Source organism: Oculina patagonica, chromosome 8 (genome assembly GCF_052425735.1).
Source record: "Oculina patagonica isolate OP01 chromosome 8, crgOcupat, whole genome shotgun sequence".
NCBI lineage: Eukaryota > Metazoa > Cnidaria > Anthozoa > Scleractinia > Oculinidae > Oculina > Oculina patagonica.
In genome coordinates, this window is record NC_135765.1 from 28,118,824 (window position 1) to 28,133,951 (window position 15,128).

At 39.8% G+C, this 15,128-nt stretch overlaps 1 protein-coding gene across 1 annotated transcript in view; it reads right to left on the reverse strand.

Annotated features, from left to right (window-relative positions):
• LOC144662313 (dynein axonemal heavy chain 8-like) overlaps window positions 1-15,128 on the reverse strand; it is a 79,660-nt gene that overhangs the window by 27,227 nt on the left and 37,305 nt on the right. Inside the window, exons 43-57 of the mRNA XM_078523098.1 lie at window positions 14,153-14,399; window positions 9,789-10,030; window positions 8,491-8,631; window positions 7,666-7,900; window positions 6,840-6,982; window positions 6,378-6,512; window positions 5,874-5,996; window positions 5,168-5,381; window positions 4,629-4,735; window positions 3,880-4,166; window positions 2,787-2,856; window positions 2,529-2,651; window positions 1,862-1,992; window positions 1,206-1,359; window positions 627-791 (exon numbers count right to left, since the gene is read on the reverse strand). Of these exons, the coding sequence (XP_078379224.1) occupies window positions 627-791; window positions 1,206-1,359; window positions 1,862-1,992; window positions 2,529-2,651; window positions 2,787-2,856; window positions 3,880-4,166; window positions 4,629-4,735; window positions 5,168-5,381; window positions 5,874-5,996; window positions 6,378-6,512; window positions 6,840-6,982; window positions 7,666-7,900; window positions 8,491-8,631; window positions 9,789-10,030; window positions 14,153-14,399 (2,517 nt within the window). The remainder of the gene's footprint in view (window positions 1-626; window positions 792-1,205; window positions 1,360-1,861; window positions 1,993-2,528; window positions 2,652-2,786; window positions 2,857-3,879; window positions 4,167-4,628; window positions 4,736-5,167; window positions 5,382-5,873; window positions 5,997-6,377; window positions 6,513-6,839; window positions 6,983-7,665; window positions 7,901-8,490; window positions 8,632-9,788; window positions 10,031-14,152; window positions 14,400-15,128) is intronic.

Sequence of the window (15,128 nt, forward strand, 5' to 3'; positions counted from 1 at the left end):
ATGAACAAAACGCAACATGGAGGACGCTTTAAGAAGAGATTAACAGTATAACTGCTAATATGAATCAAATGAGCATGGAACATTGGGCAGACTAAATTTGTAAGTCAGTTTTCAAGTTTGTCAAGAGACTAGTTTGTAATCCATACGTGTTTCAGTTTTCCTGACTTTTAACCAGATGGCAAGTACGTTCATTTCTTTACACAAAATCGGCGACTTTTTCCATAAGTATAGAAAGCCATTTTTCCGCTTAGCAGGTGAACGTAATGAGAAACCTTGAGTGTATTGGACATGGATGATGGTTAATATAGATTTCACTGAACAGCCTACACTGATGTTTGGACAAAATTCCAGACGTCGCCAAGACGTCGATGTCTTGTAAAGACTTAAATATTTTTTCCGATTCCAAGATCCTTTACAAAGCCAGAAATCACTGTTTTTTTTTTTTGGTGAATCATCATCTTCTTCTTTCGTACTGATTTATCGACTTTTGTAGACAACAAACTTTGGGTTTTTGCTCAATTTGAACGTATCTTTGAGTATCAATAGCCCGTGCTGGAAAATTAGTGTGTACATTCCTTTATTTTCCCTTGGGTAGCAATCATGCAAATTCAAAAAGGACCACTTACAGGCGAGAAGCATAGAACCACGTGAAGATTCTTTCTGGAACGCGAGATAAAGTAGTTGTACAGATTGTCGTTGGTTGGCGGCACTCGAGGCATCTCTTTCTTCATGACTCCAATAAGGCCTTGAGTTATTTCGTCCAGTTCATCACGAGCAAACAAGTTTGATACCTAGCGATAAAACAAAAGAAAAGAAATATGAGTCTTTTCTCACTACTGTACGCACCTTGATCACTAGGGTCGCCGGGGCTGTTTAAACGTAATGGGATGATCGCAAAAATAGCTTTGGTTCAAATCACGATTCTAATACTAGTCCCTTACAAATAATGTCTTGTCGATCCAAATTCAAACGCGCTAACTATTAGGTCACCCACATAGTTTTTGTGATTAGGCAAAATAAAAAAAAAATGGTGGAAAGAAGGTAACCGGATAAAAACGTTATATACCACTAAGTAAACTGTATGTAACATAATAATAAACCTTTATTTAACCACGTGATTAATTCTAAACAACATTGCCCTTGAAAAAGACGTGACAACAATATGGCAGTGACAGGCTAGAAATCGAAGACTAACTCTATCATACCTCTCCTGATGACAGTACGTTATTAAGGTATTCCAGAAAACTTTCATCCTTGATCTCATTGTCAGTGAAGATGAACGTGATACCCTGCCCTTCAGACCCTGCCACGCGGTAGAGGTACTTTAGGTCATCCATCAAGTTACCCACATTGTACGACCTAGCAAGTATAACAGTAACAAGGATTTTCATAAGGAGAACGGTTGTATTACAAAATCTGAAAATATCAACGAGCTTGGGCTTCCTGGGATTTGATCCCATGACCTCTGCGTTACCGGTGCGATGCTCTACCAAATGTAAAGCCACTCGGAGCAAATCGATGGTGACTTCACTTTTCCTGTTGAAGCCCTGAATTCTTCGCAATTTCTTCGATTATGTTGGAAGAGGGTAGTAAAGGGAGAGTATTTTCGTGAGCCGTGATCGGCCCTTTTTATTTCCGATTAAATGTAAAATGGCTATTTTTTCCCTCGTGAATCGTGATTTCCATGGTAGCCGTGAACCGCGATTTTGCAAAACGTTCCCTTTTATTTTCTGTAAAGCGTGAAATGTCAATATTAAATTTTTTGTGAATTGTGAAAGGGCCGTTTTATTTTCCATGAAATGTGATCTATACCCCCCTCTCCCTTTACCACCCTCTTGGAACACAGCTGTGCCCTTTTTACCTTGTGAGTGTGATCTGGAAAATCTTGTATCCAGCGATGAAAGAAGCCAGTCGCGTTAGAGACTGTTTGCCTGAGCCACCCACTCCAACAAGAAGAGCGTTCCCGCAAGGCGTACGGATAATACGAGAAATCTGATGAGAAACAAATTGAACACTTAATAACCAGACATTGAAAAGTGTAACTGGCAAGAAGCTACGATCTTGCAAACGCTGCTCGCATATTTCCAATTGCAAGTTAGTGGAGTTTTTAAGATTTTACTTTGTGAAGTTTGATGTTCACAGAATTTGAAGTAGAGTTGTGAAGTTTTGAAGTAGAGCTATATTTTCTGCATCAAACATAACAGCCGTCGCTTATTTCGGCATCATAAATTTACCTACTACAAATTAGCTAAGAAGTAGCCGAACACCCTTTCAGTGTAATTATTCAGATGTAAAAAATACATAGTGAGATATTCACTCATAGACTAAAGGCCATGATTTTACTAGCTTTTTCCTTTTTGCTTCGGTTAGCTACTACCATGGATTCTAAAAAGTGTTATACATGGGTGCTTCCAGCACTTGCATTTTTTGCGCGTTCAGCTCTTCAACTATTCCATTTTTTTCCTGGAATGAACTATTGTAAAACTTCTCTTGCCTTGAAACCAAACAAAAAATAAAAAAGTGTTTACCTTTACAAGATGAGTCATGGCATCCTTGAAAAACACCAGATCTAAGTGTGCTCCTCGGACTGTATCGTTGTACATGGCCATGTACTGACCCAGCTTCTCATTCAAGAAATCCAGAGTCGGTACCTGCATAACAGTCACGACAACACAAACACCAAAGTTACATCAAACAACCCAGGAACCGTTTTCCCGCATTATCATTAGTTTGAGTAAAGGCTCAGTGTACTACTTAATTAATTGATACAACTCAAGTTCATTCACCATTTCGTAAATCTTGGGAGCTTCTAAGTCAGCATCCTCAGGTTCTTCTCCTGTTGGTTCTGGAGCATCCCTAAAACGGTAAAAAAAAACTGTTGTTTATTTGATGAACGTTATTGTTATTGAACTAGTATTAGTATATAAGAATACTATTTACATGTTTGAACATCCGTGCAATGTCACAATCAAAGCAAATTATTATGGCTAATATCAGTACGTAAGCTGTAAACAATACCCGATTCCCTCTATAGCGCGCGCCGCGGGAATCACGGAGTGACCAACCAGCGCGAGACTAGCACGTGGATCGCTGCTAAGTCTCGCGCATGGTTGATGAATACAACTACCGTACGCGTGATTCCCTCCAGGCGCGCTATAGAGGGAATCGGGTATTGTATGAGTAATGTAATAAAAACGTAATGCGTGAAAGTAAAAACAATCAATAATAAAATACGTTCACTATGCTACATGGGGGTAGTGTTTACTGCGGATTGCATGCATTTAGAGCAGTTTTCAATTGAGTGTAGTAAAACCAAAACCAAAGCAATCACTCTAGCCAATCACAAAGAACACAGACAATCTAGGGAACCAATCAAAACTCGACGCAAATACATGTAGCCGGCACGAAGCGCGGGAAAACGTATGCAAGCGAGTCACGATTGGTTTTGGTTTTATTTCTGATTGGCTGAGAAAGTGGCACGAGAATTATAAACCAATCACTACGCGTAGTAATGCAAAACCAATGCAACGCAAATTACTTTCGACACTCAAGTGAATCCGCTCTAATACGGGTATTATATTGTGTTTTGCCGTACCAAAAATCGTAATTAGCCAATCAAAAGCCTTTCCTACTGTCCTGATTTCCTTCCACATCCAAACAGCTACCTCACCACATCGCCGGATTTTGGTGGAATTTGGATACGGTTCGGCCCGTTTGATCTCGTCACGGGTATTTTGGCTCGACTGCGTCTCACCTAAATACGAACTATGGCTAGACCATTCCAAACTCCCCTCATATGCCGCCGAAGCGTACCAAAAATGTACGGTAAGTTATAATTTTTAAAAATTGTTTAATCAATTAATAAAATTAATCATTAACCTGAGAAAGTCAACAAAGTAAGGCTCATCCATCAGTTGTTCGACGCCTTCATCGCCCATTTGATCCTGGATCACTCGTGTCACAGTCTTTTCAAACCACTTGCGGTCGGCCTCGTTCGTGAAGCGGTCGGCAATTACTCGGGTACACTCGTGTTTCCACAGAGCTAACGCGAGCCTCTTCGTGTCAACTTCGTCTCCAGCCACATTTAGCATGCCTTCCCATATGCGGGACAGATCACGCAGATTGAAAATGTAGTGGAACTTGGCGGGTGTGGGCAACATCTTGGCCTGAAGTGAAATAAATAATAATAATATAATAAAACAATCTTTAAAGAGGAAGCGCCCGTCACGTAAATACGTGGTTTTCAGGGAGGTCCTCCATGGAAATAAAAAAGTATTAAATTCTAAAAGGAAGTACAAATGTTACAGATCTAAGCGGTAGTTTATTTATTTAGTAGCTGGTTTGAGCCCAGTAGTATTCCAAGTTCGTATAGTGTGATCGTCCGAGTGCGAGTAGTTATGATAAGAACTGTTGTTGGTAAATGACGCTTCGACAACCTGAGCAGAAGCCATTATTGAAGATGACTTCCGCTCAGGTTGTCGAAACTTCAGTTACCAACAACAATAGCTCTTTTCAGACCTACTCTCAACCGGACGATTACACTATCGGAACAGTTTATTCATTTTAACTCACGTTCACTCAAGAATACAATTGACAGTTAGCGGTAAAATAAAACAACAGTTTCATACTTTGGTCTGTTGCCAAAGAACTCTAGTGGAAGCCACAAGTTCTGCTACAACACTGCAAACTTCATCTGTGAAGCGAGTTGAACAGAAGTACCCAGTACCAATGACACCTGTGAATCAAATAAAAAATTATTCTTGTTTACTACGAATGATACTTGTAAGTATAGATTGCAATGGTACTCGAAGAGTGCCGATTTAGCTAAAGGGCAACGCAAAATATATTATAGCAAGTCTGTACTGGAATTGTCTAAGCCAGGGTCTACGTGACAGCGTAATTTGTGAAACTACAACTGATAGTTTCTGGGGTCAGGAGCGGTACGACTGCTCAAGGCTTTCCGGGTCCAACAGGTGACACCGGTTGCTTAACACGCTCAAAACATGTTTTCAGCTTCACCTTGGAAATTAATTTTATGCAATCTTATATAGCATACTTCCACGAACACAAGCATCATCAAGTTTTCCAATCGCGATAATCTTAAACTTATCGATCTTTGTAGTGGCTGGTTATTTCTGCAGTATTAAGTGAAATATGTCAAACCTACCAAATATCTTGTCAATGGACGCGTTTGAAGGTAAGGTACAGTTGAAAATGGAAAACTGTCGCTTGAGTCGTTCAGGAATGTCATTTCTTCCTCCCCCAGGATGAATCATGGCTGCGATAAACTGAATGTCCACAATGTGTGTGAACTCGCCAGGCTTCTCCAGATTGTAGAACCCTTGCTGTTCCATGACTTGGCGAACAATCTCGTTTGTCACCTTCAATAAATTATCAGTTACGTATTCAAATCAGCGATGAAAATTCATTTTGCACCATCAGTATGCTAAAAAAAATCTGACTAGTTAACTTGACAGCACGTAGGTTTGCACCGTTCGCTTGTGTATTTCGCCTTGTTTCCTATCACTTTCACTGACAGGATAAACAGAAAACAAACTTAAACATTTCTTTAAACAGTACAGTGCGCACCAAAAGAGGCTGGTTTGGCCCCACTTTGCCAAAGAAAACTGCCGCCGCCAAATTTATCCAACAAACTTCAAATGCTACCTCAGCTGCAAAAAGGAAATGGAGACTGAAAGGAAGGAGGCTGGCTTCACCTGGGGTAGCTGGAATGAGAAAATTGCTCAGGGTAGAGGTGGTAGGTGGTGTGGAGAACGTGAAGGGAAAAACGCGACAAACGGCACGCTCAAGGGTTTGAAGAAATAGGGTCCACCTTACAAGGAATTTAAGAATTCCTAAAAGAAAAATCTGACCTGATCGCCCCATTCGTTGATGATGGGCATGTTAACGTCGTCAATAAAGCAGGTCATCTTACGGCCAGCTGGAGGTCCGTACGTGGTACCGACACGTTTGTCTACATAGCTCTCAATTGTGCGCTGTAACGGAAACGTACAGTTTCAAAGTTAGTTAGAGCGGTTTTCACTTGAGTGTCGAAAGTAAATTGCGTTCGCTTTGGTTTTGCATCACTACGCTTAGTGATTGGCTTAAAAATCTTGCGCCACTTTCCCAGCCAATCAGAACTATAACCAAAACCAATCGTGGCTCGCTCGCACACGTTTTCCCGTGCTTCGTGCCAGCTACATGTATTTGCTTTGCGTTTTGATTGGTTTACTGGATTGTCTGTGTCTTTTGTGATTGGCCAGAGTAATTACTTTGGTTTTGGTTTTACGACACTCAATTGAAAACTGCTCTAAGCAGCATTGTAACTTGAAGCATGACAGTGGGTACCCATGACAATGGGTACTGAGCGATCTTACCTGGAAGAGCAAAGGTGTGGTAGCTGAGGAGAAGTTCACACTCTTACTCATGTGAACTTCAGGATTGTATTTGGCAAGATAGCCTTTGATCATCACTGTTTTAGCTGTACCCTGTTCTCCAATTAACAGCACCGCCTGAAATTACAAAATCAGTAAGAAATAATGAACGAGCGGTGGGTAACTACCAGTATCCATTAAACTAAAACTGTGTAATGTTCCCTAGTTACTTAAAGAAGCTACGTCACGGACAACCCAACTTGAAAAAATTGGCAATTTTTTGTTGCTCATAATTTAGTCGAAACCATCCTTGTTTATTTTCGGGGTTTTATTACTCCGTTGGTGTTTTTCTACCTCAGAAAACTACCATTTTGAGGTTTCCTTCAATTTTAAAGTAACCAGAAAAATGACTTAAAATATCGTGACATAGGTCCTTTAATAATAATAATTTAAACAGCCACAAACCTTGTTCTGCTTGGCGATGGTTTCCATGAGGAAGCTGGTCCTTACATTGTCGACATTTGGTACCAGGATAGAAGAATACTCGGGTTTGTAATCAGATGGATAGATGTACTCTTGCACTCGGTTCAGCCAGTGTTCCCAATTGCCTAAAAGAATCATAAAAAGCAGCAAGACTCGCAAGCTACTTATACGATTTCTCTCTTAGAAAATCAAATATATTATGAGGTTAGAGCAGTTTTCAATTGAGTGTCGTAAAACCAAAACCAAAGTAATCACTCAAGCCAATCACAAAGAACACAGACAATCCGGTAAACCAATTAAAACTCGAAGCAAATGCATGAAGCTGGCACGAAGCGCGGGAAAACGTGCGCGAGCGAGTCATGATTGGTTTTGGTTTTACTTTTGATTGGCTGAGAAAGTGGTGCGAGTGTTTCAGTTAAATCAATCACCAAGCGTAGTAATTCAAAACCAATGCAAACGCGAATTACTTTCGACACTGAAGTGAAAACCCCTCTAATACATATTTAAATCGGTTCTGTTGTCTTCGTTCGGCATTTTGACTTTTTTTAGGAGCTGCGAGATAGTAGTTCTCGTCATAACAACCAAGAACAAACAGAATGTACGGTTTCACCACCACATTTTGTTCTGCCCAAAATGGCGACTTTGTCAGACTTCGGTCCTTTTTGTTAATCTGAGATGCGGGATGAACAACCATGCACGTGTTTTGATAGTACATTTACGTGTGTTTGGAGATACTCTTTTATATTTACAGTTATGCGGTAGGAATAAAACCGTTTACCCTCTCATTTGTTCAATAAACTTAACTCACCGCAGTTATCCACGACAAACTCAAAGATGGTGTCTTGGCTTCCTTCATCGATATCTGGTAGAGAGAGCTTTCCATGCTTCATAAGGAATTCCTCCATCTTGGCGCGATCATCCAGCTCAAGCAGGGCACCTACGCCCCACATAAGAGCAAACACGAACAGACGACTCAAATGTGTGGCACTTAGAACACCGTGTTCTTCTTTGCTTGGAATAAGGCCTTCCAGTAAGTCAATACACTGCAAAAATGTAAAAAATAATAATAATAAATTTTGTATGAGATACCGATAACTAGTTTGCTAAACGACGCTATTCAAGACCAACGACAGTTTCTTAAAACATCTTCAGGCAATTTTGGGGATCAGTTACGTTAGAGGCATTCGGGTTTTTTTTAACCGGGGAGGAGTTCTTATTTTTGGATTGATATGTAAGTCAGTCTTACTCAAGGACATGACACACTGAACTCAAGATTCAGCGTATTTTTACAGCCGCCTTCAGTGTTACGTGCATAGCGGCTTTCTATCGACATTCATCTTTCGACTTCCTAAACAAACAAGAAGGATCGAAATCCGCCAATCACAGCCCACTAGCATGACCTTCTGAACTTGTGAGTTCATTTGCATGAAACCAGCACCGGTATGCATCGATTTTGATTGGCTCATTTCAAACAGCATGTCAAAAGACGATGTCGACAGATGGATTTGTAGAAAGATAGCTATGCACGTAACACTAAAAGCGGGTGTAAGAGTCATTTCGATTAAGTTAGAAAAATAGCCTTAGACTGCGAAGTATTAAACGCCCATAGTCGATTGCGCTACTGCACACATACCTGTGTAATGACGTTACACTCCAACACGTCCATCTTGGGAAAAAGGTTCTGCTTGACGTAAGTGTAAACTTCATCAAATACGCACTCAAACAACGGCTCCAATACATCATGCTCCTGTACCTCTCTCTTGTTCAACCACGCCTGTGGAGTCACGAAAAAACAAACATTCAGTCCAAGGGCACCCAACAGACCCTTTCGGTGAATATCTGTTCAGAAGACCTAGAACCTTTCTACGATTTTTGGATTAAAGTGTGATGAAAAACTGGAGTTGTCTTTAGCTCAAACTTTCGTGACATGGGGAAGGTAAGGCCTTTTGTTTTCGGAAAGAAAAAATATTGGTTTGGGAACGAAAAAAGAGCAGCTACAGTTTTCTAGAAGGCAACAGAGGCTCGAAAATTTGGGTAGTAATATATCGTTCCCCAAAACTTTCTTAGTTCGAAAGTTCAGCTAGCGTATCCAAACAGATACATGTTTTTCTCGGCGTTTTCAATCATAAACCTGTGTATGATACATTAGTCCCGGTACTGATAGCAAATATATACAACAACAGTCTATTGGTCCATACTGTTCGCATTAGACTCTTAACATTGCTTGAAAAGAAACAAAGTACTAAAGTATTTTTGTCTTTCAAGCCCTGTAAATAGTCATTTTAACAACGTTACCTTTGTTAGATCGGATGTCCGCGTTAAACGTCACCGCGAATATAGTAGATTTTCTCTTTGTTTTTTTAAACTTGTTGCCTCTAAGAAGTGTGTACTTGATTTTACTGGTATACTCGGCAGAAAGTTCAGTAAATTTTGCGCCTGGTACCAATGTGTTCGTTAACCGTTATAAGCGGGAATTTGAGTTCTTGACTTAGTGGTTCTTTATATGATCCAGTCATACTTTAACACCATATTGTCGGATTAGCAAGTATTGTTCTAGGTCGTATGTTGGTTTTTTACGAAATACAAACAATCATCAATAAACTTGGGGAAACTTTACCTTTTTGTCAACAAATGGTCTTTGTCTTCACCTCCCTCTACCTCCCACACACACACACACACACACAACCCCAACACCATTTTAATGCTGACCCATCCAGGGCCAATAATCAGACAGTGCGTTTTTTTTTTTTTTTTTGGAGGAGGTGAGGGGGGACAGCTTCGGAGTATTGAATAATGACTTCAGCGTTCAAAAAAAATTGTCATTACAATTATTACATGACATAATATTATCAAGTGTCCCAAAAATTTTTAGCCAAGATTGTAGTTTTATCGCCGTTTCACTGTATGAGTTAATGTAACAGGTATTAATACCTTGACTATAGGCCTCCAGTCCATGACAGATGAACTCATGTACACCATTCCGTTACGTGATACAGTGGCTGGTGAAGCGTTGTCGATATTGTGCGGTTCAAACACAACCTTACACTGTGGCGACATGGGAATTCTGTCCCCGTTGGCTAACGTGAGTGTCTTGTTATCGTCTAGTACACTGTTCAGATTCTCAATCCAAATAGCATCAACAGGACCATCGAGAACGATCCATATGTGCTCTCCTACAACAAAAGACATGGGTAAACCTCTTACGAGTTTCTGGTAAAACCCAAATATCACCTGAACTTATCACCTGCAGGATATGTAAGCGTATTATTATATTCAAACTAGAAATGTGAAAAGTTCGCTGTCGCGTGGTTCACGTTCCTGTTGGTTTTGCAGAGGGCAACTAAGAAACGTAACAGGATGGATAACGTACATACAAAGCTATTATTCTGCTTATTAAAGGCTGGTTCTCATATGATCGCCCCGATCGTCTCTGTCGCTTTTGTCGTTTGCAAAGTCTGAGGTGATTGGAGCAAGAAAACTTATTGAAGCGACAGAAGCGACAGAGACGATCGGGACAATCATATGAGAACCAGGCTTAAATCGTTCATTTGGCGACGTTCTCGTTGCCGTCGCCGTCATGGTTTCGTAAGTCCCTAGTTTACGTTACAGAACCACCCGTAGGGGGAATAAGGTTAGACTGTCCTTACAGGTCCTTACAGGATAAGTGGAGGTTACAAATGTAGTCTTTTTGTGCGACCGGGTTCATGACTTAGTTTCCCTTTAGGAGGGATGTTAGCTTATGCAGGAATTCCTATGCTATTAGACCAGTTTTTTTTATTTCGACTTTTTTTGCTTGTTTACAAGCGAAAGTAGGAGAATAGCAGTTATGTTGGGCAAAATTTGGAACATTCTTGTTAACTCTCAAGGGACTTTTTTAATTTCTCAAGGGACTGTTTTAATTTCTCAAGGGATTTCTTTCCGCTGTGGGTGATGAAAGGGTCTCTTACTAGTATTGCGTCAACACTTGCGATCTCGTGTTAAAGACGTGACCTGTCACATATTCCGCTGTGGGTGATGAAAGGGTCTCTCATTAGTATTGCGTCAACACTTGCGATCTCGTGTTAAAAACGTGACTTGTCACATGTATAAATGTTATATAACAATTATTTTTATGCGTGAGTATCTCAAATGAGATATGACACAACTAGTCGAGAATGTGAGTGGTTCAGCCCATGAAGGCAACGTTTAAGTCTTTCACAGTCTAAAGCGTTTGAATTCTTCCATGATATGTTCGAACAACAATGCCCAGGATAAACCTTCTACTCATAACCTAAAGGATTTGTTTTCGCGACAATCTATTGCGTTAGTCACGCTAAACACGAGTAAAGCGGCGCTAATATTCAACCTAAAGGATTTGTTTTCGCGACAATCTATTGCGATAGTCACGCTAAACACGAGTAAATAATCATTTATTCGCGTTCTCAATTCAAGGGATTTCTTTTCGGTGTGGGCCGGGGGTGTGGGTATATATGAAGAATGTATTCAGAAAATAATGCATCGCCATTAGAAAAATAAACAGCAACTGTTTTACTGGAAATGTCGTCGTTAGAAATGGCATGTGAAGCCGTAAGGTAAAGAATAACGCGAGGAGAAGCGGCTTTTGGTAATATCCAAACGAAAATTTACTTCTCAATGTGGGGTTAAGATTGCGTGACGAGACAAAAGGTAATTATGTCGTGCGTAACCTTTATCGAGAACCCTGCATTAAGGTGATTCCACTGAAATAGAAGGAGTATTAAAAATTTTCTGAAACTTGGTACAGGTTACAATTATGTTATGAGCATTAAAAAAATGAAATAAAAAATGGGAGTCACCGCGCTAGTTTTTGTGTAAAATGGATGGGCATTATAGCAAATGTACGACCCGCGAGGTATATATTAGGAACCCTAGTAATCCAAATGGGTATCGCTATTGTTTCCAGAAAAAACATTTTTGCATTAAAGAACTAGTCTAGTTCAACAAAATACACTTTGATCTTATATTAAAAACTATTCTTATTGTACAGAAATTAAGATAAGGAAAGAAATTTATGATTTTGCTTCGTGCGCACGTTAACGGCACTACCTAAAAACGTGTTTTTTACGGCATTAAAATTAAAAGATCTCAATGTAGAATTTTAAACTTTTTTTAAAATCGCAATATATTGTAGACAACAGTATGACATTTAAATTAGTGCATTAAAAAATAGGGGTCACCGTGCTCGTTTAAGAGAAAATGACCATTTATTTCCATACCGAGCTTAGCCTGAAGGGAATCTCGTAGTGTTCTGTGTGCGCGCGCGCTCGTGCACGCGCTAAATGACGCGAAAACTTATGCGCAGAAAGGATGCGCAATGCAATACCGTGGAATCACCTTAAGCCAAGTAGAAATCTTTCTAACTCGAAAGGAAACAACTATTTGGATTAAAGGCAAACGTCAAAGTTTACCATTTTTAACCAAGCCAAAGTATATGAGTCCCAGCCGTCGCGACTAACAAATACAGCATTTCCTCCGCAAAAATAAAAAAAAATGCTTGAACTGAAAGACGTTTGAATTCTTCCATGATATTTTCGAACAACAATGCCCAGGATACTACGATTTCCAGTTGAGTGAGACGCGAACAAAGTTTGGTGACGAAGTTTCAACGTAACAACGGCATTGTTGTCAAGGGCAAACTTCTCTGTTTCCATTGGTAACTTGTCGTTACAGGTACTGACCGCCATTGTTCTTTTATACAAGGAGGATCTCTCGGGAAACAGGGCAATTTTTTGATTGGCTAATTTCGATCCAAGATGGCGTCAGTTTTAATTGAGCAATTTTTTGATTGGCTAATTTTTTGAAATTTCGATCAGAAATGGTGTTAGCTTTTGTCAGCTTTACGAAGCGCCAAATGTTCTTCATTTCAGTTCGCGAATTATTCATTTTGCACTTGAGAAAGATATATTATTTAAAGCTGAAGGAATTCTTAAAGCTGCTAGAAAATCCCTGGAGTTGGAAAACGATAAAATTTCAGTTGAACAGTAACTCTAACGAGGAAGGTAAAATGACGCACGTTGAACATAACGTCAACTCTCTACACAGATCTGTTGCCATCGATATAAAACAGCTAAGGCATAATATATTTCGTTATTTGTTTCCTTTATCGTTGTCTCTGTGTATATATTTTTTTATTTGAAAGCGTAATAAAGTGTTGCTGACGATATTTGTAGTGTTTGTATTTATTTAAGCATCGAGATTGTCGAGCAAGACAGTTACAAACGCAAATTTGTTACCAATGGTAACAGAGAAGTTTGCCCTTGACAACAATGCCGTTGTTATGTTGAAACTTCGTCACCAAACTTTGTTCGCGTCTCACTCAACTGGAAATCGTAGTAAACCTTCTACTCATACTAACTTCATGCAAAAAAAAGTCGATATCTCGAAGAGATCTTTGATTAGATTAGTAGATAAGTATTATGAGGATTAGAATTTTTAATATTGTTACTTGATATTTTACATAGTTTTACATATTTTTTTGTCTTTTAGAATCTATTCATTTCGTGTCCCCAAATTAGTATGGGGTTTCCCGAGCTAAGTGGTTATTTGACACGTTAATAAAGTTTCTATATCTATATTTATACCATGCCATAGAAAATACAGCCAATCAGAATACAGGAAAGCCGTTGTATATTCGACGGTATTCAACCCAACCTTCCCATCGTGTGCTGCGATCTTATTCTCGATGAAATTTAGTAAGCGTATTTTCTATGGCATGGTATAAAATAGTTACACAACACTTTCTCGTGGTATACTATGGAATATCCCACTTGTCACTTGTATTTTCTTCGTATACACACTCGCCTAAAGGCTCGTGTGTATACCGAGAAAATACAAGTGACTCGTGGGATATTCCATAGTAAACCACTCGAAAGCGTTGCATAACTAGTATATCTATAATCTGTTGGCGAAGGTTCGATTATAGACACTAACTGCACTGAGACAATAAAGTAAAACATTGAGACAGAGTTCACAACAACTTATTCAGTTTCTCCCATGTCTATCCGAAAGGCTCTTTTTTTCTTAAAATACTAGCATGTCTTGAGACTAGCGAGATAAGAAATGGCATACGTAAAGTAGCTGGGAACATTATTTTGATGTACACGTGTTTCACCTCCATTTCGTGCGACATGTTTGATATCACTGTAATAGCTGTTGTTGTTGACCTATGATATTAAAATACAACAAGTCAACAGTAACAGTTATTACAGTTAATTTAAGTGTTCAACTGACAATGATGTGCGATTCTGTGAACGCATGGAGAGCAGCTTAACACAAACCTTTCTTTGCTTTGAGAGTCTTACGCCAGAGAGTGGAGAATATACCATCTGTCCAGTCATTGGTGGCCACATCAAGCCTGCCAAACATCTGCGGCGCAGTGATGGCTTTTGGATTCATGCGCATCTCTCGATGAGGAGCACCGCAGTCACCCATGGCCTTCATGAGAATGTTAATACACACTGTTTTGCCCGCTCCACTGGGACCCAGGGTCATCATCCCGTGACGAACACGCTGAGTTTCATACAACTGGAATGGATTAAAAAGACAGGTGTATCACCGTAAATGATCTAATAAACGCCCACTCTCAAAGAAACGCCTCGTATCTAATAAACCCTCCGTCTAAGGTGTTAAGTTTGTATTAGACGCCCCCCCCACTTATAAACGCCCCGTGTCTAATAGACGCCCCCTCCAAGAATTGCCTCGAAAACGGAGGAAACACCCCCATAGAGTAAAATAACGCAATTTATTTAGTTTCTTGCTTGACTCGGACATCAAAGAGACCAACGATGCCAAGATGCCGAGATGACCATGAAGACATCAATATCGAACTATGAACGACATCCCCAGGCTTCATAAGTCTCCTACTCACCAACTCTGTTTTCTCTCTTACTCCAGGAGCAAATACCCGTCTTACTTGTTTCGTTGACGTTGTTACAGTTAAAGTGAAATAAACGCCTCTTTCTAATAAACGCCTCATATCTAATTAACGCCCCTCCTAGGACCCGAATTTGGTATCTTAGACGACCCGAACGTTTATTGGATAATTTAAGGTATGCGAAGATTGCTAAAGCGATTTGAAAGTGCCTGGATGCAAACAGAATGTGGAATTAGCAAAGACGATTTATGTATCAACTCAGATATATATTACCGTAAATGATCTAGTAAACGCCCACTTTCAAATAAACGCCTCGTATCTAATAAACGCCCCCTAAGGTGTAAAGGTAACGCTCCTTAGAGTAAAATCACGTAATTTAT